The 25,367-nt window shown below is 33.5% G+C and overlaps 1 protein-coding gene across 2 annotated transcripts; it reads right to left on the reverse strand.

Moving 5' to 3' along the window:
* Nucleotides 1-1,242: 1,242 nt before the first annotated feature.
* Nucleotides 1,243-11,838, reverse strand: LOC136202479 (protein ACTIVITY OF BC1 COMPLEX KINASE 1, chloroplastic). 2 transcript variants are annotated; one of them, XM_065993133.1, is made up of 14 exons: nucleotides 11,453-11,838; nucleotides 11,143-11,349; nucleotides 10,002-10,091; nucleotides 9,736-9,882; nucleotides 9,457-9,621; nucleotides 8,688-8,828; nucleotides 8,427-8,606; nucleotides 7,351-7,546; nucleotides 6,062-6,189; nucleotides 5,838-5,909; nucleotides 5,073-5,185; nucleotides 4,844-4,979; nucleotides 4,174-4,243; nucleotides 1,243-2,085 (listed from the first exon to the last, which is right to left on the reverse strand). In XM_065993133.1, the coding sequence occupies exons 1-14, from the start codon at nucleotides 11,756-11,758 to the stop codon at nucleotides 2,021-2,023; spliced, it is 2,016 nt and encodes a 671-aa protein (XP_065849205.1). In that variant the 5' UTR covers nucleotides 11,759-11,838; the 3' UTR covers nucleotides 1,243-2,020. The 2 variants fall into 2 exon arrangements, with proteins under 2 accessions (XP_065849205.1, XP_065849206.1); XM_065993134.1 differs by having other exon boundaries at nucleotides 11,446-11,554.
* Nucleotides 11,839-25,367: the final 13,529 nt, after the last annotated feature.

The following is a 25,367-nucleotide window of genomic DNA, read 5'->3' on the forward strand; positions in this document are numbered from 1 at the left end:
CATAATATAAAGTACGCTTGGGTAATTGATATTTTGGAAAAGGAAACAGTACTAATATCTATAAGCAACCAGCTACAGCAAACAGTAAAACAATTAGCGCCACAAAACGAGCCCTGAAAACGGCATTAGCCCTTAACTTGAAAGTTCAAGACACAACTGCACCAATTGGTAATTACAACATTTAGCAAAAAAAATACATATATACATTTGTTATAATCTTCATATGCAGAAAATCCGTACCCTCTTCTTATCCTAAAGCCTTCTTCTCCCCCTTATATTTGTTTCTATAACATAATATGAGATATTGGATTTCACGGTGAAAACAAAATTAATTAACCTCCTATTCTTTTTCCTAATTATCAGTCCAAGTCCAACATGTCAATTTGTTTCACTTTTTCAAAACGCATGCAGCATACTTTACACATTGAGTTTACTTCTTCGAAACCGATGGGTTAATTTACTACATTTTAAGCAAGTAGAGAGAGTATTGAGATATTTTAAACAAGTTCAGGGACTACATAACACTTTAAAGTTAAAAGGACCAATCAAGCTTTTTGTACAGTTGAAGAGACAGATAGCGTATTAAGCCATAATATAAAGGATAAGGTACCAAAATAGACCGAAGGTTTTTGGAAAAGTATCAATTTAGATTCCACGTATAAAATAGTAAAGTTTAAAAAAGAGTACCAATTTAGGTCTCTATAACGAAATGTGAAACATCATATATATTAATCCGTTAAGTTCTGATTTCTCTCCCCACGTACAATTGACAGAACTTAACGAAGTAATATGAATAACATTTATCGAGATCTAAATTGATACTATTTTTTAGACGTTAAGCCTACATTGGTGCTATTTTGTACGTGGAGCCTCAATTGATACTTCTCCAAAAACCTGAAGCCTATTTCAGTATCATATCCATAATATAAAGTATGTTTGGCTGATTGCTATTTTGAAACCAGCTACATCAAACAGTAAATAGTTACCGCCAAACGAGCCCTAAAATCAGGAAAGAAAATCTGTTGTACCTATTTCAGTGTCTCCTTCCATTCCCTCTTACAAAAAGTGGCTCCCAGTTAATTAAAATAATATATTGTGTAATCAAATGGAACCCACACAATGAAAAGAGACCACTTTTTGTGAAAGGGACATGGAAAGGAACACTGAAACAGGAACATCAGTTTTTCTTCCTAAAAACGGCATTAGCCCGTAACTTGAAATCTCAAGAAACAACTGCACCAATTGGCAATTACAACATTTAGCAAAAAATACATATATACAGTTGTTATCTTCATATTATCATATACACAAAATCATACCCTCTTCTTATCCTAAAGCCTTCTTCTCCCACTTCTATTTGTTTCTATAACATAACAGTGTCAAAATGTCATTAACAACCTCAAGAGATTGATTAGCTTTCACTCACCAGAGGATACAAAAGAATGGTGGAAGTAGTGTATTGTATTGTATTGTTGGTTTTGTATACTGTCATCCAAACTTCGATAAAAAAAAGTATCCCGAGTCCCCTGATCTTTCATTCTTTAGTTCATTAATAACTTAATCTTTTATTTAGACACATTAAGCCCGTCATCATTTATTTTTAATCCCATTAAGCCATTGTTTCCCAAATTAGTTAATTGTGAACATTTACTTCAGTTAAAAAGGCGTTATTCGTTTCATTTGCGTTTGAAATTATAGTTTTTACAATTTAAATTAAGGGTTTTACAGTTTTCCTATGACGATATTACACATACCAAAAACTGTTTTCAAACTGTGAAAATACAAATTTCGAATGCATCTGAAATGAATAACGCCATGTTAACCGAGTTTTATATTCAAAGCTGATTTTTTTAGTCATTAGGGACTTAACGTGACAAAATTAAAAGATTAGAGCCTTAATATATCTAAATAAAAGATCAAAGGTTTAATGAGAAAAAAAAATGAAAAATCAAGGATCTCGTGATGTTTTTTACCTCCAAACTTTCTACATGTATATGTTATGTGCTGTGCCAAGGTCTAATCATCTGCCGTATAAGATATTGTCACTCCAAGAAAGCATCACATCCCTGAAAAAACTTGGGATATCTGAAATTCAAAAGCACAAGTTTTTGTCAAGCAAACTCAAGATATGGATTATGGATTATGATGTTTGGGTTGCTTGGTTATGTCTAGGGGTAGTGGTTCTTATTCATGTTTGTGTTCGTGACAATTATCAGATTAATGTCAAATGAGTCGATTCTAATCTAACCCAAAAAAATTATGTCATAATCATTGACGTCAATCTAATGGGTAAATTACATACGTGGTGTACAACCTTTACTCATTTTCACACTTTGGTGTACAACCTTCAATTTTGCACACTAAAGTGTATAACCTTTTGGTGACCTCCCACTAAAGTGTACATCAGGTAATTGTGACCGAGTCAACGCGCCACATCACCATTTTAACTCATCTAAAAGTCAAAAAATGACCCACTTAATATGAAATTATTTTTGTACCCTTTATTCTTTATATAATTACTAAAAAACACCCTTTCTTCTTCCTCCATTTTTTTTTGCAATTTCTCTCTCTAAAGCTTCCACTGTTTTTACCTTTTCTCTCTCTAAGTCCTATCTCTCTCTAAAGGGACTTTGAAATTTACCCATCTCTCTTCATCTTCTTCACTCTTCAAATTTATTTCTTTCTCTCTCTCTCCAAACTTCTTTCTCTCTCTTAAATTTCTCTCTCTCTAACCTCTCTCTAGTTAAATCATAGCAACACCATTTTTGTCTCTTCAGAAAACTAGAATTATCCTCCATTGTTACTGTAATAATCAAATATTTGGGACGTCGACAATATATCCTCCAAGCTTGTGTAGCTGACAGACTCCATCGGAATCAATTCTATTTCAGAGAAAACTAACGAATTGATTGATTCTGTCGAGATTATCGTGTATATATATGCAGTTCAAGAGATCCAATTTTGATAAAAGACTGAGACTTTACTAATTAGAGTCCAACTATAACATAACTAATCTAATTTTATTAAACCAAAATCTCAAATTCTAATTACCTACTCCAACTATAATAGAATGTGGATTGGAATTCTGTAAATTAGAGGTGGATTGGAATATTTGACTTTGACTATGAGTATGACTTTTTAAAGGTATATTGGAATTGAAAAAAGCTGTCCGAGGATCGCAGAAAACTTAAATCGGATATGGAGAAGGGTTTGAAGAATAAAACGGTGGCGGTTTCAAGAGAAGAGCAGCGACAAAGGAAGGAAGAAAAAAGGAAGGAAAAATTGGAAGATGCCATGTATGATAGGACTTAGAGAGAGAAAAGGTAAAAAGAGTGGAAGCTTTAAAGAGAGAAATTGCAAAAAAAATGAAGGAAGAAGAAAGGGTGTTTTTTAGTAATTATATAAAGAATAAAGGGTACAAAAATAATTTCATATTAAATGGGTCATTTTTTGACTTTTAGAGGAGTCAAAATGGTGATGTGGCGCGTTGACTTCGGGTTGACCGGTCACAATTACCTGATGTACACTTTAGTGGGAGGTCACCAAAAGGTTGTACACTTTAGTGTGCAAAATTGAAGGTTGTACATCAAAGTGTGAAAATGGGTAAAGGTTCTACACCACGTATGTAATTTACCCTCAATCTAATCAGATTAGTGTCAATTTCGTGTTGTATTCACAGATCACATGTAATTTTAATACCTCTATTAACGATGACATTTAAAAATAGGAGAGCATAACAATATTTCTAAATATTTGTAGTAGGTCTGACCATTTAAAAGTTCGAACGAAAATCTATTTAAAATAACCCTAACGTGCTAATATCATTGTTATGTTCGTGTAATGTATTTATAAGTCTGTGTGTAATTTTACTATCTTGATTAAGGATGACATACTAAAATATGAGAGAGAGTGGTGTTGGAAGCTGACAAATGTAATTTTATTATCTTTATTAAGGTGGCTTGTAAAATGAGAGGATTTAACAATAATTTTAAATATTGTTACTTTCGAGTTAGCAGGTCAACCCTAACCAAACTTTTGCTTGTCAATTTCGTGTCAATCCAAATGTGACACATTACCTATTTAATAAAACAGTAACACGCTAAATTTATGTCGTGTTTTAGGGTACACAATTACCACTTCTAGACTTATGTCACAAGTTCAAGAATACAATACCTCGAACAACTTCCACAGCTACTGAAGGTATGTCTACATCATCTTGAACCAGTCTGTAAACGTCTACAAGCTAAAGAAGATGAATTGCATCTCAGTTTTCCTGTAATGAGGTGTTGGAATAATAATAATAATAATAGGCCTAATACATATGTTGTCCCCGGTACTTGATCCAAAACTTCAACTGCTCCTTAAACTTTCAAAAATTCCAAATGCCCCCTATTCTCTCTCTCTCTCAATAGAATTTGTTGGATGCAGAAAATGGGACACGCTCCATCACTTGTCAAAAAAATGTCAAATAGACAAATAATTGGGAACATTTGAAAGCTCACGGGGCAGTTGAAGTTTTGGGGTTACTGAATGCAATTGGACAAGAATGGAATTTGTTGGATGCAGAAAATTGGAGACATTCCGCCACATGTCAAAGTGCTCACCGCGTGTCAAAAACAAAATGCCAAATAGATAAATAATTAGGAACATTTGAAAGTTCATGGGGCAGCTGAAGTTTTGGGGTTACTGAATGCAATTGGACACAAATAGAGGGTTATTCAATGCAATTGGACAGAAATAAGAGGCCATTTGGAACTTTAGTTCAGGTAGGCAGTTGAAAAGTTTTGGGCCAAGTACACAGGCAAAGTACGTATTAAGCCATATAATAATAAGAGAAACTAACCTCTTCAACATGAAGTTTTGAATCTTCAGTCAGAGCCATAAGGAGCTGTCTACGAATTCCCTCATCGAGAAAGAAAAGTCGAGAGGCATCTCTAATGGTGTCGGTCAAGTCCAGCTTGTTTTCCACTTTTGAATTTCTACAATGGTGAAAAATAAACACACAGGTAAGTATAATTTCATCAAATACTTGATAGAATTAGTTGGATTGATCAAGAGAAGAAGATACAGACGTGTTTTTGACTTGCAAAGCAGGGTTGCTGCTCATCTTGGCTACATTTTCCTTTGCAAGTACAATAAGGTTTTCAAGCCGTTTCCACTGAAAAACCCCGTCTTTGAACAAAACCTGTTGCAGGAAATGAAATTGTCAAGGTTTGATGAATATTTCACTTGATGATTCTACTGACATATCAATTCCGCAACCAGTGGCGGAGCAAGACGAAATACTTGGGGAGTCGACGGCAAAAATGTGTTAAAAATTACACATTTTTTTGGGACTAAGCATTAGCTACGGCCATTTCAGTCTCAAATCTCTAATGCCAAATCCCGGAAATTGTACACTCAGCGATGAAAATTTCCGTTAGTAATTCTAATTTTTTCTTTCTCTCTCCTTTGAGTCGAAAGGGTCAACAGACCTTCCATGAACCCCTCCCTCCGCCCCTGTCACAACCCAATCAACAATTCCCTTTTCGTCCAAGTCAAGGCAGGTCCAGGTTTGTCTCCACTCTCCATTCGCCGGCCTCGTTGCCATTCTAAGTAAATTGCATCTTCTGCTAATTGTAGCACTTTTTGTTGGATTTTGTGGCACAGTAGAACAATGCATTATGTACTCTTCTTAATGATCCTCTATGTTGGGGAAATTTTGGTAACAAAGATGTGCCTATCTGGAACTAATCGCAGGTACTTTTCATTATGCCCAAATGATTCTATTTCTGGAATACAATTGATGAACATTTATGTAGGAGATAACTGGTAGCTAAAAAGGGATTTAAATTGACCTGAATTAGGCGTTCGCGAAGTGCAGGATTTGGGTCTGTTAGTAGCCGCTTTGCCACATATGGGTATGCAACCTGTCCAAAATTGAACAAATTTAGAATAATGATTCAGACCTTTTAAGAGCCAAAACTCAAGCATAACAAGAAACAGATTGTGCTGATCTATATTCATATGTGACCACAAGCTATACAATGGAATGAAGAAGCAAAGAAAGATCTAAACTAACCTCAAGAAATTTAAAATCTGGCTGCAAGGTGAAACAGATCCCTTCTTGAGTCAATAACGAACGAATAACAAGAGAAAACCGCTCTGGTATACGAATGGGATAGTTGTAAACCAACTGATTAAATTTCCCTGCACCGTGCATGAAGAATTGCAATTCATGATTATTGTGATTAAAAGACATAATTAATAAGTTAGCTGCTTAAAATCATATTTGAACTCTCCTGGGACGGACCTACAATCCCCCGAACATGAACATGTAACGAGATCTAAAATAGGGCACGTATCATCCACAAGAATTTCATGTCCAAAATTAATTCATGTCCAAAATTAAGACTGTTTAAGTTAGAAAATACAGATAGGAAGGGGGGGACCCAAATACTTCCAGTAAGTGCAAATTTAGGCCCATCACACCGATCAAGTAATACATTCCCAGAGGATATCTCAATCGGATGAGAGAACGGGGAATTCCGTATGACCCAATATATCTGACAAGTCGCACTATAAGTCAATCCAAAGTGATCGTCTTCTCCAGGATGTCGAAAGGGACTTTTGGAACGCCAATAGGCATTAAATGAAAGAAAAAAGATTAAGTACAAGTCGCACTATAAGTCAATCCAACCAAAGTGAATCGTCTTCTCCAGGATGTCGAAAAGGACTTTTGGAACACCAATAGGCATTAAATGAAAGAAAAAAGATTAAGTACTCTATTTCACTTTGATCTGAAAAGGTAACAATGCATTTCTTGTTTTAAGAATATAGACCTTCCTAATTTACTAATATTTTAGTAAAATTTGTAATACTTATACATCTCTTTCTTTTATCAATAGCTCTACTAATTGATACATTTCCACAAATAATTGAAATTCAATTTCTTGATCTGTATCTTCAATTTTTGGGAACTTATAAAAACTCTTCTGTTAAGCCCTGATCAATGAACCTACAAAATCTTTCAAATTGTATCTGATTAAATCCAAGTATTGTAGACAGTTCCTCATTTCCATCCTTGAGCATTTTAAATTTCCCGTTTATTAAATATTAAAAAAATCCCATTAAGTTTTTCCAGTGAAAAAAAACACATGAGCATTCAAAACCAGTAACTGGTATTCGTGCAAGCAACAGCATTAAATTGAAATAAGGGAGCACCAATGTAATAGATATTACTTTTCTTTGAGGGAAGATTGAAAGTAGAGGACAAAAAACCTTTTAATACAAACAAAATCCATATGTTGAAAGATTTGGAACATGCATGTCATATTCTTTCAGCAAACTGAAGGATACAGACAGAATTACCTGTAACGCTTCTGAAATTAAAATCAGAAAGTCCCTTCCCAACTGAGTTCTGCCAAATTGCTTCCAAAGCTGGAACTATGGGAGAGACATCAGTACCCTTAGCCAAAAAGCCAAGTCTGGTGAAATCATTTGCCATCTCAACATAGTCCTCATTGACAGCATGAACAACAGCATCAATTAATATCTGTTTATTTTGCTGAAATAAAGAAAGTAGATAAGCGTGATAGACAGCAAAAAGCATTATCATATCTAGTTATACAACTAATATAGGATAGTTGTGGTTTGATCATAATAACTTTAAAAAAAACTGACATAATCAAGCCATTTCCTAATTACATGTTTACCGCTTTTGATAAAAATATATAATAATTGCACAAACTGTAAAATTTCATTTAATGGGTGCAGCTGGCCCAATGCTATTTAATGGAATCTCCTTCCTCTGCACCACGAACAGAGGTCTCATTCACAAGGTTTGAGGTAAGGTTCTGTTCACAAGGTTTGAGGTCTCTCCATCTCCATATCCATTTACCATTAGAGTGGATGTTATCACTATGATAATAACTGAAACGTTGCTGTGTTCTTTTTCTTTTAAGCTTCTTGAACTAAATCTTAACTCAAACCTTGTGAATGAGAACTCTGTTCTTGGTGCAGAGGAAGGAGATTTCATTAAATAGCATTGGGCCAGCTGGACTCATTAAATGAAATTTTACAGTTTATGCAATTATTATTTTATATTTTTTTATCAAAAACCATAAACATGCAATTAGGAAATGGCTTTATTACGACAATTTTTTTTTAAGTTACTATGACAGTTACAATTATTATGACCAAACCACCCCTATCCTATATTAGTAAATTATATTTATTCGGAAGAGTCTTCAATTTGATGTTCCAAATCATTTTCTAATTGCTCAACATTTAGGAGAAGTTTCTTGAATGCCAATATGCCATTTAAGTATTATCTTTAGACTGGGAACTTTCAATTCCCTTATATTTCAAAATCTTAAGCAGAAATGAGATCTTATCATATAAGGACACTGCCCAAGTGCTATATGCCCTGAAAACATATCTCTAACCTGACTTAGCACCGCAACATTCCCAAAGTCCACATATGCAATTCGTCCATCTCGCATAGCAAAAACATTTCCAGGATGTGGATCTCCATGAAATAGACCAAATTCTAGCAATTGCCGTAAAGCAGCACTAACTCCAACTGTTAAAAAGCCATTAACATCGAGGCCAGCCTCCTTGATAGCCTGAGTTTAATTGGTGCTAAAAGTTAATGCTTGCATAGAAAAAAGAAAAAAATTGAAGTGCACAGAAAATCATGCTCAAACCTGCGGATCCGTGCACCTAATCCCATCTATCCATTCCATTACTAAAACACGTGCGCCGGAGAGCTTTTTGTAAACCTGAGGAATTTTTACAGTAGGATCATCTTTGAAGTTTTCCACAAAATCTTCAATGTTACGTGCTTCCTGATTAAGACAGGAAACTGAATCATCATCCAAGCTGATGGAAACTTGCTATTTAGGATACATAAGATTATAATAGTAGTAAGATAAGAAATGAGAAGAAAAAGATGAACAAACCAGATTGGGAAAAAGGAAACAAGAACTAGATAGAAAACAGATGCTAACCAGCACCTCTAGGGAATGCTTCCCTCTCTCACTAGGAGCCAAAATAGAATAAAAAATATTTTCCCCTATTACCTATTAGCTATAGGTATTTATGTAAAAGGTAAAAAGAGCTAAAGGAAAACTAATAAGAGCAAATACAATTACTCTTATTGACTATTGACTATGACTATTGACTACTTGTATCTATTCACACTGTAACACCTAACTTATGCCACCTCACTATTCCCTGCTGCCCTCGTCCTTTTAGAATAAACCTGAGATACTTTGGGCCCACTATTGGTGCCAGTAGCAATTCTCTATCACAATCATACACCATAAAAGATATTACTGCTAAAGAGAAGGAAAAAGTTCAAATTTGCTGCAATGGAAATAACTACGAAGTGTGTCAAATGCAAGAGACATTGTGGCAGAAATAAATCCTTATCTAGGTTTAAAACTGGACAATAAGGATAATTTTCGGAGGTACCAAGGTGTAGTCAAGCTCCTCCAACAGTTTTTCACCAAACTCATCAACTATCAGCTCAGCGTTGCATCCGAGTTTCTGTAAACTGATACCATTAAGGAATGAAGCAAGATTTCTGAAGAGTAAAAGATCTTGGTAGATTATAGGCTCTATCTCAGGCCGTTGGACCTGCAAAAGATTTCGGTACATCATTGGGCTTCCAATTAAGTCAATTGAAACATCAAACTAAAATATGCTACTTCAGTTACAAGATAAGCATGCTCACAGTTAACCTAATACAACCTTAATAGCAACATCTTCCCCTGTATCCCGTAAGGTAGCTCGATAAACTTGACCCAAGCTTGCAGCTGCTATCGTTCGTGATGAAATTTTACTGAATACAGCTTCAAGAGGCTGTCCCAATTCCTCTTCTATAATCTGGAAAGCAACCTGTGAAAATATCCACTGGTTAATAAAAAAAGACCCATCCATGAACAGATAGAAGCCATAGCCTATTATAATAATTATACAAATAGAAAGTAAAGAATTAGCAAATAAGGAGCTCATGCCTGATTGGGAAATGGAGGAACATCATCTTGAAGAATGCAGAGTTCGTTCATATAATCTTCCCTAATAATATCAGGTCTGTTGGCAAGAACCTTAAAAAGAGGAATAGAGAATACCCGGTCAATAAGGAAGCTCAAGACTACATACTTTTTATGGCTTAATACATCTTTAGCTTCCTGTATTTACTCGCTGAACTTGCTTAAAGTGACCAATTGACTCTCTGAAAGTATCTATTAGCCCTTGAACTTTCTTAAAGTGAGCAATTGACTCCTGAACTTGCCTAAATTGTACACATTTGGCCACGTGGATTTTATGGGGTTAATAGGTCACTTTAAACAAGTTCAGGGGTAAATAGGTACTTTCAAAGGCTACTTTTTTATACTATTGATAAACAGAAATCAAAGGCTTAATACATGATTTTCCCCCTAAACTTGTCCAAAAAGCTAGATTGGCTCTTGAACTTTCATAAAGTGAGCTATTGACTCCTGAACTTGCTTAAATTGTACACATTTCAACTTTTCTAAAATCTCTTCTTACGCGGATTTTATGGGATTAACATGTCACTTTAAACAAGTTCAGGGGTAAATAGGTACTTTCAAGGCTACTTTGTATATTATTGATAAACAGAAATCAAAGCCTTAATACATGATTTTCCCCTTGAACTTGTCCAAAAAGCTAGATTGGCCCCTGAACTTTTCGAAGTGTCCCAATAGCTAACTGAACTATAGCCCCTCCAACTTGCTTAAACTATAGTCAAGTAAACACTCAATTGCAAAGAAGTAAGCTGCATGCGGAAAATGTGTTGCACGCGGGACTATGGAGTTCTAATATGACAAGTTTTACAATTGAAAAACCTTTTTAATATGTTTAATCTATTATGTGAATTATATAATAACATTCCAAGAAGCATGCAACACAATTTCTGGACAGCTTAAGCAAGTTGAGAGGCTATCCGGAAAGTTTAAGCAAGCTAGGGGGCTAGTGAGACACTTTGAAAGGCCTATCGAGATAATTTGAAAGTTCACTAGGCCAATGAAGCTTTTTGACAAGTTCAGGTGCAGGGATAATGTATTAAGCCGAAATCAAATAAACAAACTGCAATTTCGAGAAGGAACAATTTTTCAAGCTTGAAGAGATACTAACCTGCCCCGCTTTGATAAAGGAAGGGCCTAAATCACACAAGAGATTCCTCAGCTGACGAGCACGAAAAGGAACAACTTCTTCATCTCTTCCAACGAAGTAATCATACACCAGATTAGACCAGTAAAACCCCAATTTCCAAACAATCTCTACCCCACGCGAAATTAGAGTCAACACACCCCCTCGCGACCCCAACACAGTACTTCTCACCTATCAAACAGCAATAACAAAGAAAAAAATTCAATATACGATATATATTGATACGAACATCTAAGAAATAAACAACGACTTATTAATCACTGGTACTTCATACTGTCTCAGGAGAGTACTTCCGAAACGGCACGCAAACACCGCGCTCAATGTCGAGTTGTTCCATGGCGGCACTAGCCTTAGCTACAGAGAGTAACTCAGTCTCACGGGTAGCTTCTAAGCTCCTATTAGTTCTGGTAGCAGTGGAAACGCTTCCATTTCTGGAATTTTCAGCGGAAACTCGAATCCGAGACAATTTGTTAGTTCTATGAAGCGGTGAGTGCAAAATTTGGGAGCGCGGATTTGAATTGCGGTGAGTGTTGGTGTAGAAAGAAGGTGCGTTTAAGCAATTGGGATAAATCAAATCCATGGCGGAGAAGAAGTTGTGATGGGGAAGGAAGAGTGGAGGGGAGAGTTCATAAGTTAGTTAAGAAATTGGGGAAAATTGAATTCTTGTGATGGAAATGAATAAGACCACATAAAAGGATAACATTCCTTTCCGTATAGAGCTTTTTTGGCTAATTACATTTGTGACCCCTAAACTTGTTCCGAAAAACCGGATGTCTCGTTAGCCGTTAAACTTGTTTAATGTAGATTTAATACATTATTTGCCGCTTGAACTTGTCTAAACGTTTGATTGCTACCTCCATGTTAGATAACTCTACCTTACTTGTCGAGGGCTATAGCTTCTGGTTTGCACTCGGGTAGGGGGCCTGTCCAAGACGAGGTTTCGCGGGTAATTCTTGACCAATATGAATGTTGATGTACCTTTATTGTTGGAAGATCAAGTGGAGACTCGTTTACTTATGTTTTCTCATGTGAATCTCCTGTCTCCGGCTATTGGGGATTCAATTTATGTACCATGAATCCTCTTGAGCTTCTAGTGTGAGCATCCCTCGATTGTCGTGAGCTAGGCTTGAATCAAGTACTTTCAACTTCATGATTGTATTCAAGGCCGAACACAGCATCTTTATGCATCAATTTCTCCTGAACTTTCAAAATATCTTGACAGCCCCCTTAATTTGCATAAAATATTCAGATAGTCCCATTAAAATTTCTCAAATATTTAGGGGAAAGACAATAATCCGAATGAACCAACTATAGGTGTGTGATGTGTTTTTAAAGCCAATTGTATGTGTGTGATAGGTTTTAAAGCCAACTATAAGTGTGTGATAGATTATTTAAAAGTTCAGGATGACAATAAGAAAAACTTGTCAAGTTTAAGGGTGTAAATATGTATTAATCCTAAATTTTCAGTGTTTTTCTTCGGCCTGAGCCTATGTTTCTTTTGGCATAACACTCATGTGACCCTACACTAAAACCTCGAAGTCAATTAGGATTTTAAACTATCAAAGGCATTAATTAAGTTTCTGAGCTATGCAAAATTCATTAACCGAGTCCTTATTTTATCTTAAAATTAGAAACTATGACTATTTAGTATGGACTGTAATAATCTCTGTGTTGGCTCAAAAGGAGTTTAGGGAAGATGGTCTGAATCTGGTCAACCGAATGATTTTCAAGCTCAATTGATGATTTTTGTTTAAGATGAAGACTCAATTGATGAGTTTTGCTTAGTGCAAAGACTTAGATTGATAATTTTGATAGTTTAAAAGTCTAATTGACTTTTGAAGCATTAGCCAAAGAGTATTAGAATGTGAAATATCACATTAACGTTGTTTTGAGAGTTGCTTTTAGAGTAATCGAAAATTAATAAAAGTCAAATTTTTACTTTCTTTAACCTCCAAATCCTAATCTTATGAAAAGTTCAATACTTTTTTTTTTTTTTTGTTCAGTAGAGTAAACTTTAACTTTCATCTCCCCTCCATAAACTCCTAAAACGAAATTAAACTTTTAACTCTCATTTATATCCTATAAACTCTCAAATAAATTTAATTTTTAGTTTTCATTTCCATCATTTTCTTTTCCTTTCCATTATATCCTTTAACTCTTACATCAATTAACCTCCAAACTAAGGATGACAACAAGTAGGATACCCGCACGTAGTGTCAATCTCAAATTTTTACCCGTTTATTTTTTTTATTACCCGTTTCATTACCCTAACGGATATACTTCATGAATCTCATACATGTCCCATTTAAATCGTGGGTATCTTTACTCGTTAAGAATCAATACATAAAATAAAAAAATATTACAAATTTAATAAACCATCCATATATAATTCACCGACCATTTAACAAATATTTCAAATTCAAAAATTCTAATTTAATCAGTAGTTAATGGATAAAAGTCAAATATATGACAGGTACTAGGTAACAGGTAGCCAGAGTATTCTCATACCTATCATATGCAACTTTTTTGAGCTCATGCACATCTCATACTCTTTTATACGAGGTATGAATAATCTCATTAGGGTTGGATAGTACTGGACAATGGTGAATACAAGATTGGTAGTTGGGGGCCGATTCTACACGTGCATGTGTAAAAAAATTATGCTAAACCGAACTTGTTCAATTTTTTCGTATATATATATGTGTTATAATCTGAGTGGTCAAGAACCAATTTTAAGTACCAATGTAAAACTTCTTAAACTTAAGCTAAATTGTGTTTAAGATTCTTAACATGTAAAAAATTGGATTTAGGGAATGGCTAACATGCCAAAAAATTTAGAAATTTGGATTTAAGAAGAGCCTAATATGCTAAAAAAAAATAGAAATTTGGATTTAAGGAATGCCTAAAAGGAATGACCTAACTTTTGGTCATTCTTGGATCAATTTTGAAGCTGCTAATTCGGAACCCCATCAAAATTGATTGAAGACAGAGGGCTGAAACTACATCAGATTGGGTAATCAAATACAACCTCAATGAGTTAATTTTGTATTAATTATATAAAAATCCTCAATTTACTCAATCAAAATTTGAGGTCAAATGCCTGATTTATCAAATACAAATCAAAGTTTAATCAAATCACAAATTTAACACCCTAGAACCAGGGCCGATCCTGAGATTTTAGAGGCCCGGGGGCGAATTATCAAATGGGGCCCTAATAAATAAGTGGAAATAAAAAAATAAGTAGAAAAGTAAATTATATAAAAGAAAATTACTTAAAAATGACATTTTTCTTGTTACATTTAACAAAATATCTAATAAAAACATTTTATATTGCTTTAAGTATCCAATTTCGTATACAAAATGATATCTATGAGCATTTTTAGAAGTAAATTTCTTAAATTTAATAAATTATGAAATAGTTCTAATAGATTTTATGCTTTTTACGATACAAAGCATGATAACAGAAAAATGAAAAACCAAATTTGAAAATCACATCATTTAACGAGGTTTAGCGCCTAAGTTCTTGAAATTGGAAGATTTTGATACGTTTTTCCCAAATTTCTTTTGAAGACCGAGTAAATTAGAATTTGATAGAGTTTCTCAAAGACAACAAAAAAGGCTATTAGTAATTGAAAGTTTCACAGTAAGGTGATTAAAAAACAAAATTGATTATATAACTGATGAATTGAGAAGATGAACTGAGGATGTAGAATAATATTACTATTTAATATTCTTTGGGATTGGAGTGTGATTAAAAAAGTGAGAGATAAATTATAAATTTTTATTGGGATTGATAGGTGGGAAAGATAATTATAGAAATACTTTGAGATAAATTAGGGAATTGATGCCCAAAGTTTTTATTAGAAAATTTGGAAAAAATCCGAGATAAATTAGGGAATTTAGAAAGACTATTTAATAACTGATGCCAACGTTTTTTATTTGGAAAAACTAATTTGGAAAGAATCTAATGTCAACGTTTTTAATCAACTATAATTTTTTTTTTAATTTAATCAAGTATAATTTAATAGGTACTAATACATTACTATAATTGGGGTCATTCTCATACTTGGGCCCTGGGCATGCGCCCCTCCTGATAGAATCCATACAAATTGGGTGAAATTTCACCAAATGGGATAGGTCATGGGTCAAATGTGACGAAATAATAGATCAGGGACCAAATGACACAATTTTGGATAGGTCAGGGACCAAATAATGCTTTAAGCCATAATTATAAGATCCTTATGTTTTTACTTAACACGCTAGTAAGTCCATCATATTATTATAAAGTCTTTAAGTATTATCTTAATCAATTCTTTAGTCCTTCTTTTTGTTTTTGTAAATAAAAATCCAAAATTACCCCTAGTTATATATATATATATATATATATATATATATATATATATATAACTTTATCTTTTAGTTTCACATTTAATCTAATTAATTTTATTGAAGTTTTTGAACTACATATACACCGAAATTAATATACTTGAAAAAATGTATTATTAATTTTCTTAAATTGTAATTATTTTTTTCTTTATTTTTTAATATAATATCTTTAAACTAATATTAAATATTATTATAAATTTGTTATAATTTTTTAAAAATCATATATTTTTTTCTTCATTCGTAAAATTTATTAGAATTGTAAAATTTTTTTATAATGATAGTCTTACTCCTAATTTAATAATTTTTGAAATATTTTTCATTCATTTTTAGTCAATAAATTTTACGTTATTAAATTAAAATTCTATAATTATATAAAAAGTAATAAATCAATTACTTTATATTAGAGTTTATATTGGAGAGATTGTAATTATGTAGGAAAAAAGAGAAAATAAAATAAAATAGAAAAAATAGATGTTTTATTATTAAAACATAAAGTAAAGGTTAATTTTGGTATTTTAAAGTTTATTTAGTATAGTTTGACCATTGATCCAAGTATAAGGACTAAAGAGTTAACAAAAACAAAAACTAGAGGACTATATAATTATTTCTAAAAACGTAAGGACTAAGTAGTGTATTAGGTAAAAATACAGGGATCTTATAATTATTTATCCTTACCTTTTTTTGTTAGCTGATTTGACTAATTGATTGTGTAAACTTGTTTGGTAAAACTTAGTTGATTGGTAATAGTTGTTTGTGTAAAATGACAAATAAACACATTGTAAAGTCTTTATTTGGGGGTTAGAGGGTAGTAAATTGGGTAAAAATATCATTCAAAAGAGATGGAGCAATAAGTTAATTGAAAAAAACTTCTAAAATGAGTTTTTTCAAAATTAACTTTTTGGACTTAATAAGCTTTTCCAAACTTCTCTCCACCAAACACCACTATTAGAGATTTGACTAGTCAAAACTTCTAAAATGACTCAAACCTCTAATTTTACCACAAAAAGTTGTTTATCAAACAGGACCATTGTCACGTTATCACCATTAAATTTCAAAACAAACATAAAAGTCACTTCAATTAACACCTTAAAATAATAGTTGATATTCTAAAAATGTAAACGTCTCAGAAATAAAGTTGTTTAGAACTTGTTGGAGGTTAAAATAATTTTTACATTTCATGCACATTCGATTTTGTATTAAAGTTTTAGAGTAAGATTTGTAAATAAAAAATATAATCAAACTACAAAATAAGTGTAAAAACATAATTAAAAAAGAAAAGAAAAGAAAATGAGAAGACGCAATTGGTGGGAAATAACTATCTTTCAAGAAAATTTAACTGCCCAACTTTGAATAATTCTTTGAGATATCAAATGAACTGGATTCCAAAAATCAGAAGTTGCAAGCTTTCTGGATTCCATATCGGGAGCTTCATTAGAACTATGGGGAGACAAGAACAATTCTTTGAAGATGACTGGAGAAGCACAACTCCAAAATCAGGACTGCAACTTGTTCATTCAACTAGCAGATATAAATAGAATCCTTTACCTTCATTTCAAACCCCAACACAATCGACATCAAACAAAAATGATGTAATACCTATTTGGCTTCCTAAACTAAGATTTCAAAGTCAATTAGGACCTTAAACTATCAAAATCATCAATTGAGTTCTCATTCTAAATAAAATTCATCAATTGAGGTCTCATAAAAAATTATTCGATTGAACAGTTTCAGACCCTTTTTCTCAAACCCATTTTGAACCAAGATAAAAATTATTACAGTCTATATCAAATAGTCACAGTTTTTAATTTTAGGATAAAATGAAGACTCAATTGATGATTTATGCTTAGTCCAGAGACCTGATTGATGATTTTGATAGTTTAAAGTCCTAATTAAATTTGAACCTTTAGTTTGGAGCCCGTTTGGGTTTAATTGTGATCATTAACCTCATTTCCATTTCGGATTCCTTGTTTTATTCAGATATATAGATGTTGCCCCATTCTCATTTTCACAATTAATTGCATTCTAATCAATTGTCGAGCTCAGTAACTCACTCATTTACGTATACTCTTCAGGCTCGGCTTGCAATCTCACTATAATAGGTAGCCTCAACACCGACAGTTTGGCGTTAAAGCAACAACATGGATTATTATCCTTTTGGAAATTATTTCGGTTTGTAATGTGTAACGACCCGGTCCGGAGTGGGTGGCGCCGGGGTAAAAGGCCTAAGCAAGGAGCGGCCTTAAGGGATGGCGATAGAGACAAGAATGAACTGAATCCCACATCAGAAGTGGAGAGGAAGTGATTGAGGCTTATTAGTAAGATGAGAATCCAATACATGCAGACGCGTTTTAAAGTTGTGAAGCCCAAGGTGTTGAATTTAGGCCAGAGCGGACAATATCTACATGGTATTGGACCAGGGTATTACAATTGGTATCAAAGCCGACTCTCCACGTACAATGTATGGTTCGGGACGAACCAGGCGGAAGCTGGTGGGCCTGTAACGACCCGGTTCAGAGTGGGTGGCGCCGGGGTAGAAGGCTTGAGCAAGGAGCGGCCTTAAAGATAGCGATGGGGACATGAATGAACTGAATCCCACATCAGAAGTGAAGAGGGAGTGATTGGAGCTTTAGTAAGATGAGAATCCAATACATGCAGACACGTTTTAAAACCGTGAAGTCCAAGGTATTAGATTTGGACCAGAGCGGACAATATCTACATAGTATTGGTCGAGGGTGTTACATAATGCCAACAAAAATCAATCAAAAACAAACAACATTCAATCAAAACAATACACCTTAAAGGGGTAAATTACACCAATAGTACCTGAACTTTATCCATTTCACACTTTGGTACCTAGATTACATTTTGTCCCAAAAATATACCCGAAGTAACAATGACCGGACAATTTAGTAAATTTTACCGGTAAATGACCGGTCAATGCAAGTTTGTCTGAGTAAATTACATCAATGGCACCTGAACTTTTCCTAATTCACACTTTGGTACCTGGATTTTTTTTGTCCTAAAAATATAACTCAAGTGAAGGTGACCGGATAATTTAGTACATCTGATCGGTTAGTGACCAATCAACGAGAGTTTGACCATTTTGAATTAAAAATTAGGACCTACAATACACCCAATTAACATAAAATTATAATACTACCCTTTAATATATATGTAGAGCTAAAGGGTAGTATTGTATATGTTAATTGAGTATATGATGAGTCTAAATTTCTAATTTAAAATGGTCAAACTCATGTTGACTGGTCAAATATACTAAATTATCGATTCATCTTTACTTGAAGCGTATTTTTTGGACAAAATGAAATTTAGGTACCAAAATGTGAATTAAGATAAAGTTTAGGTACCATTAGTGTAATTTACTCATCAAACCCGTATTGACCGGTTATTGACCGGTAAAATGTACTAAATTGTCCGGTCATCGTTAGTTCAGATATATTTTTGGGACAAAATGTAATCTAGGTACCAAAGTGTGAATTAGGGTAAAGTTCAGGTACTATTGGTGTAATTTACTCCACCTTAAAGCAACAAATACACAACCGAATTCTCTTCAATTCCCAAATCATTCTTTTGTCTATTTGCCTTTACTACCCAAAAAATTCCTCATTTCCAAGCTTGAGTTCTTTGTTTTTATTCAATAATTCCAGCAGCCCTTTCACTTCAGAAAACATCATTTTTAGCCCTCAAATCCATCCCGGACCAGTCCCTTTGAGTCCAATTCGACTAATTGTAGTTTCGATTGATCATTAGCCTCATTTCCATTTCGGATTCCTTGTTTTATTCGGATATATAGATGTTTCCCCATTCTCGTTTTCACAATTAATTACATTCTAGTCAATTTTCGAGTTCAGCAACTCACTCATTTACGTACTCTTCATGCTCGACTTGCAATCTCACTATAACAGGCAGTCTCAACGCTGATAGTTTGGCGTTAAAGCAACAACATGTATATCCTTTTGAAAATGATTTCGATTTGTAATCGCTTCCATTTCTTTCCAATTGTAACCAAGAACATTATATATATAAAGAAAAAAATTAAAAAACTTCTTTGTGTGTCATTTTCTATTCTCGATCCAACAAACTGTTTAATCTAGTTAAACTTACATTTAATGCAACTAGGAACCCAATGGAAGTTATTTTCTCAATCCTTGCATTTCTCATTCATTCATCATGGTTCTTTAGAAATCAAGTTATTAGACGCATGTTCTATTCGTTTTCATAAACATATTTTGAGAATTCATTTCTCTGGCACGTCTGCACACATCTCACACGAGTCAATATTGAAATTAGTATTATTTGTAAAATATCAGTAATAGAACAATATTTACATTTTTTATTTTTAAAAATCACAATTTATGGAGCTTTCTCTCTCCAAATATTCATTTTCTCTCTCATAACCAAACAACACCTAAATGACATTAAAATAGAAAAGTTCAATGATCATAATGTCACTATTTTTTTTTATTTTTCTATTTGGTGGTCGTTAACGGTCATTTAAAGACGTTAATTGAAGTTTAGTGGTCATAACATTAGAAATTGTAAATTTGAGTGACTCTTATGTTATGTTTTAAAATTTAATGGTCATAATATTAATTGATATAAAATTCGGTAGTTATGCATGTAATATAACCCTAAACTTAAATAATTGCTTTTTAAAATAAATAAACAAAACTAAAATACAATAGCGATAAAGTAGGGAAGGATAGCCACAACTAAAGAAGTCAGATTCAAACTCGGAAAGCCTAAACGAGAGAATAGACTAACCAATTCACTTATTGTCTAAACAAAGTTACTTGAAAAGTATCGAAAAGAAACTAACAAAGATCTACATGTATCCTAACTAACTAGGGGCGGAGGCAGGGAGGTTCATGGAGAGGGTCGACCAACCTCCGAGAGAGGTTGGCCACAAATTTCATCCATGTGTTGGCCATGGGTGACAGCCCCGACCATGGCCAACAAAGAAGATGGGAGTTGAGCCCCATCTTCTTTTAAAAAAAAAAATTACCTCAAAAACTTAATTGCAACCACTGTCGAAACGAAGGCCGTCTGAATCGTCTAGGCGCTCGAAAATGAGAATCCACTGCAATTTTCTCCAATTAGTCCCTCTAGGCATTTTATTGATTCCTAGGTGATTTTTAGCCATCTTGTCTAAGTCTAAGCCGCCTCGACACCGCCTAGACCACTTAGGTACCGCCTAAGCGACAATAAACAAAAGCATTTTTTATTGTGAATTTATTTTTTTGGTTTATTATAATTCAATTTTAAGTTGTTTCAATGATATTGTTGTTGGAATGTTGATATTTACTCATTTATAAAGATATATGTTACAAATATACATGTTTTTCTATATTAAATAAATTTATATTATTATTTTGAGATAGTATAATACATATTTTAATTGAATTTATATAATAATTTATTGATTAATAATAAAAAATACAAAAATACAAATTTGATTAATTCTGATTAATTCCGACTAATCTCCAATTAATCTCTGAGAGCTCTATCCGTCCGACTAGTACCTAGCGTTTTTTTCGAACATTGATTGCAACTTTGAATATTAAAACAAAATGAAAGGAAATTGAGGGAGAGAATGAAGCTAACCGGGGAGGGCCAATGGAAGATGGGTAGGAGAAAACACTTATGTTTGGAGAAGAGGATGCTGATTTTAATTGTTTATTATATTGTATTGTTTCTTTTTTATTTTATTCTTTTGGGGTTTAATATATTACTTGGTCTTTCAACTTGTCAAAAAAAAAAGAAAAAAAAAAATTGAAATCTAGCCACCATTTTCCACCCCTAGCCAGTGAAAAGACAAAAGTGCCCTTACAACAAATTCATTAATCCTCTCAAATTCCCAAATCCTCTTAAATCCTCTCAAAAACTTAAAACTCTCTAAAATCTAATCCAGACTAATTTGGTAAAGAAAAAATGTGGGAAATAACTAATGATACGTAATTTTGTTCGAAAATATGTTTTATTTATGGTTGTTTATAGTAAAATCGAATGATTTTTAAAATATCAAATTTTTGGTGTCGGGGCATATGAACAATATGCCTCCACTCCACCTGTGGTGGGACGTGATGTTCATACGCCCCACCTGTGGTGGAGGCATATTGTTCACATGCCCACGTGTGAATTTTTTTTTCCAATTTTATATTTTAATTATTATTCTAAACAATTATAATTATTATAATTATTCTAAAAAATTCTAAATATTATAATTATTAACATTATAATTTGAATTATAATTATTAACATTATAATTAAATAATATATATGAAGTATCAAATATATATTAAAATGTGTTAAAAACAATAAGTTCTAAATAATTCTAAATATTAAAAAATTACAATAAGTCAATTCGTCTGATTCATGGAATAATAATAATTAAAATATAAAATTAGAAGAAAAAAAATCACACGTGAGCATGTGAACAGTCTTTCTTAAATCTATCACACACCGATTCATTGAGAAATGTCTGTTAACGACCTCAAAATGAAAATATTCAAAAATTAAAGCTGTTCAGAATGATATTTATCATGAAACCACATTTTTATTTTCCAAAACCACATTTTGGAGCTTTCTCTCTCTAAAATTTCACTCGCTCTTCTAACTAAATAATACTTAAATGACCTTAAAACAGAAATTTTCAAGAATTAAAGTTCCTTAGAATATCATTAACTCTTCGATTTTTTTTTTACTTTGAGGCCGTCAATAGTCGTTTCAGGTGTTGAGCGGTCACCAGTGTTAAAAAATGTAAGTTTAGTGACCAAACCATTAAGAATTGAAGGTCAGTGGCTACACTATTAAAATGGATAAAGCTCATGACCATGAGTGTAATTTACCCATTCTCTAGCTGATTACTAACAAACTTTCCTCTAACCTAACTACATTTTCACTTAGCAACTAACTAATTATATTCTTAACAATATTTCTATGATATTATATTTCACAGTCAAACTATATATCAATTTAATATCAAAACAACCAAAATTTGGTGAGCCCTATCCAATCTGCTTTTATCTATCCCTGGACGAAGGATTTCAGATAATATTCTTCTAGCACATGAATTGATCCGTAATTATCACAGAAATGTCTCTGAAAGCAATTGTGCTATGAAGATTGATCTCAGGAAGGCTTATGACACAATTGATTGGGATTTTATTGAAGAGCTTCTCTTGCACCTTAATTTTTCCAATCAATTTATTGGATGGATTATGACTTGCATTAGGAGCTCTTGTTACTCTATTGTTCTAAATGGTGGTCTTGAGGGGTTTTTTCCTGGGGCAAGGGGGGTTAGACAAGGGGACCCCATGTCCCCTTTACTATTTGTCTTATGTATGGAGTATCTGTCAAGGATGTTCATTTCCTCAATTACTTCTTCCTTCAAATTTCACAAGGGATGTGCTAGGCTTAAATTGAATCATTTGTGTTTTGCAGATGATCTTTTCCTTTTCTGCAAAGGAGACCTCACTTCTGTGATGGAGTTAATGCACTGTTTGAAAGTTTTTGAGGACTCCTCAGGGCTGCAAGTTAACCATAATAAGAGTAATGTGTTTTTAAGTGCCGGGGTTCCTGCAATGGTTAAAAATAGTATTTTAACCTCAACTAGTTTCAGTGAAGGGACTCTTCCTGTCAGGTATTTAGGGATACCTTTAATCTCCACAAAGCTAAGCAAGGAGGAGTGTTCAGTGTTGGTGGAAAGGGTTACAAGAAGAATTGATTCCTGGGGTGCAAAACATCTGACATATGCAGGGAGAATTCAGTTGATTAGTGCAGTTCTTAGGAGTCTCCATGTTTATTGGGCCTCCATCTTTATTTTGCCTGCCTCTGTTATTTGTGCAATTGATCAGAAATGTAAAAACTTCTTATGGACTGGTTCTAGCTCCAACTCTAGAGGAGCTCTGGTTGCTTGGAAGACAGTGTGTCAACCAAAATCTGAAGGTGGTTTGGGTATACTGGATCTTAATCATTGGAATAAAGCTACTATTGGCTGTCTACTGTGGGAGATTATCACTGCTAAACAGACACTTTGGGCCAGCTGGGTAATTGAAAATAAGCTCAAAAAGTTGAGTTTCTGGGGTTTAACTAAACCTCTTGAGGCCAGCTGGAGCTGGAGGAAGATTCTCCAGTTAAGAGACATCTTCAAAGGAAAATTTCAGTATAAGTTGGGGAATGGTCATTGCTTCTCTTTTTGGTTTGATCCTTGGTTAAATGGTAAGAGTTTGCATGAGCTTTTTCCTGCTTTAGACATTACTGATGCTGATATTCCTATTGGTGCTAAAGTTGATGAAGTTTGGAGGAGAGGGTCTTGGGTTCTGCCTGATCCTATGAACAAAATTACTGAGGATGCTTGGAACCGTGTTCGCTGTTTCAAGCCTATCCCTAATTTACAAGACAAGATTATCTGGCCTCATTCTAAAAATGGATTTTATTCCATCTCTTCTGCTTGGAATGTTATTCGGCCTAAAAATGAAACTGTTCCTTGGTCTAAGCTACTTTGGGGTCCAGGTAATATCCCTAAGTGTAGTTTTATTGTTTGGTTGGCTATACACAAGAGACTCAATGTTAAAGCTAGGTTATTTCGTTTTGGTATAGTTCAAAATTCTACTTGTGATCTGTGTAAGGGGAATGCTGAAACTATTGACCATCTGTTCTTCAAATGTCCTGTCACTCATGCTGTGTGGAAAAATATTGTTGATAGGTGTATGTTGCCAGTTGAGAATCTAAGTTGGAGAAGAATTGTAAGTTGGTTGGGGAAAAAGGCTGCTGGAAAATCGGTTCTTGCTGGAGTTAGAAGAATTGCTTTTACTGCATCTGTTTACCATATATGGTTAGCTAGGAATAAATCTTATTTTCAGGGAGTTTGTTTTGATTATAACAATGTAGTGGGGAGTATTGTTTTCTATGTTAGATTAAGGGGTATTGCTTTGAAGAACAGAGATAAGTATTTATGGAATACTTGGTAGCTTTTGCTACTGGTTTTAGTTGTTTTTTATACTGTGTAATTTTGGTTTTTGTTCTATAAAATTTCTTTTATTGATAAAAAAAACAACCAAAATTCAATTAAATGTTCTTACAAAACAAAACATATGCATACTTTGACTAAACTAATATAAATTAGTTATTTTACTGTGAAAAGAGACATAAAGTTGGAAAACATGCACAATAATTGATGGGGAATATTTTAACTATGCAATCACATGAAAAACGAAGGCTTAATACATCGTTTGCTCCTCAACTTGTCCAAAAAGCTTGATTGATCCCCGAATTTTCAAAGTATCGATAGTCTCCTAATTTGCATAAAATATTCAGTTAGCCCCCTGAACTTGAGTAAAATGTAATGACTTGATCACTCGGTTGCAAAAAACTAAGTTAAATGCGGAAAATGTATTGCACGAGTCTTAAAAAAAGATAAAATGACCAAAATCGAAGTATGCAGTTCTAATATTAGAGAAGACAAGTTGTATAGCTGAGCAAGTAATAACTTTATTTTTAATTTATTTTTGAATTATGTAATAACATTCTAAGATGTGTGTAATACATCTTCCGCATTTAACTTACTTTTTTTTTTGTGACCGAGTGATCAATTGATTACATTTTACGCAAGTTTAAGAGGCTAACTGAATATTTTATACAAGTTCAGGGGGCTATCGAGATACTTTGAAAATTCAGGGAGTCAATCAAGTTTTTTGGACAAGTTCAGGGGCAAATGATGTATTAAGCCAAAAACGATATTGTGTAAAGGATTATGAATACATCATTCCACTCTCAATTTGTCA

This window comes from Euphorbia lathyris, chromosome 8 (assembly GCF_963576675.1).
Source record: "Euphorbia lathyris chromosome 8, ddEupLath1.1, whole genome shotgun sequence".
Lineage (NCBI taxonomy): Eukaryota > Viridiplantae > Streptophyta > Magnoliopsida > Malpighiales > Euphorbiaceae > Euphorbia > Euphorbia lathyris.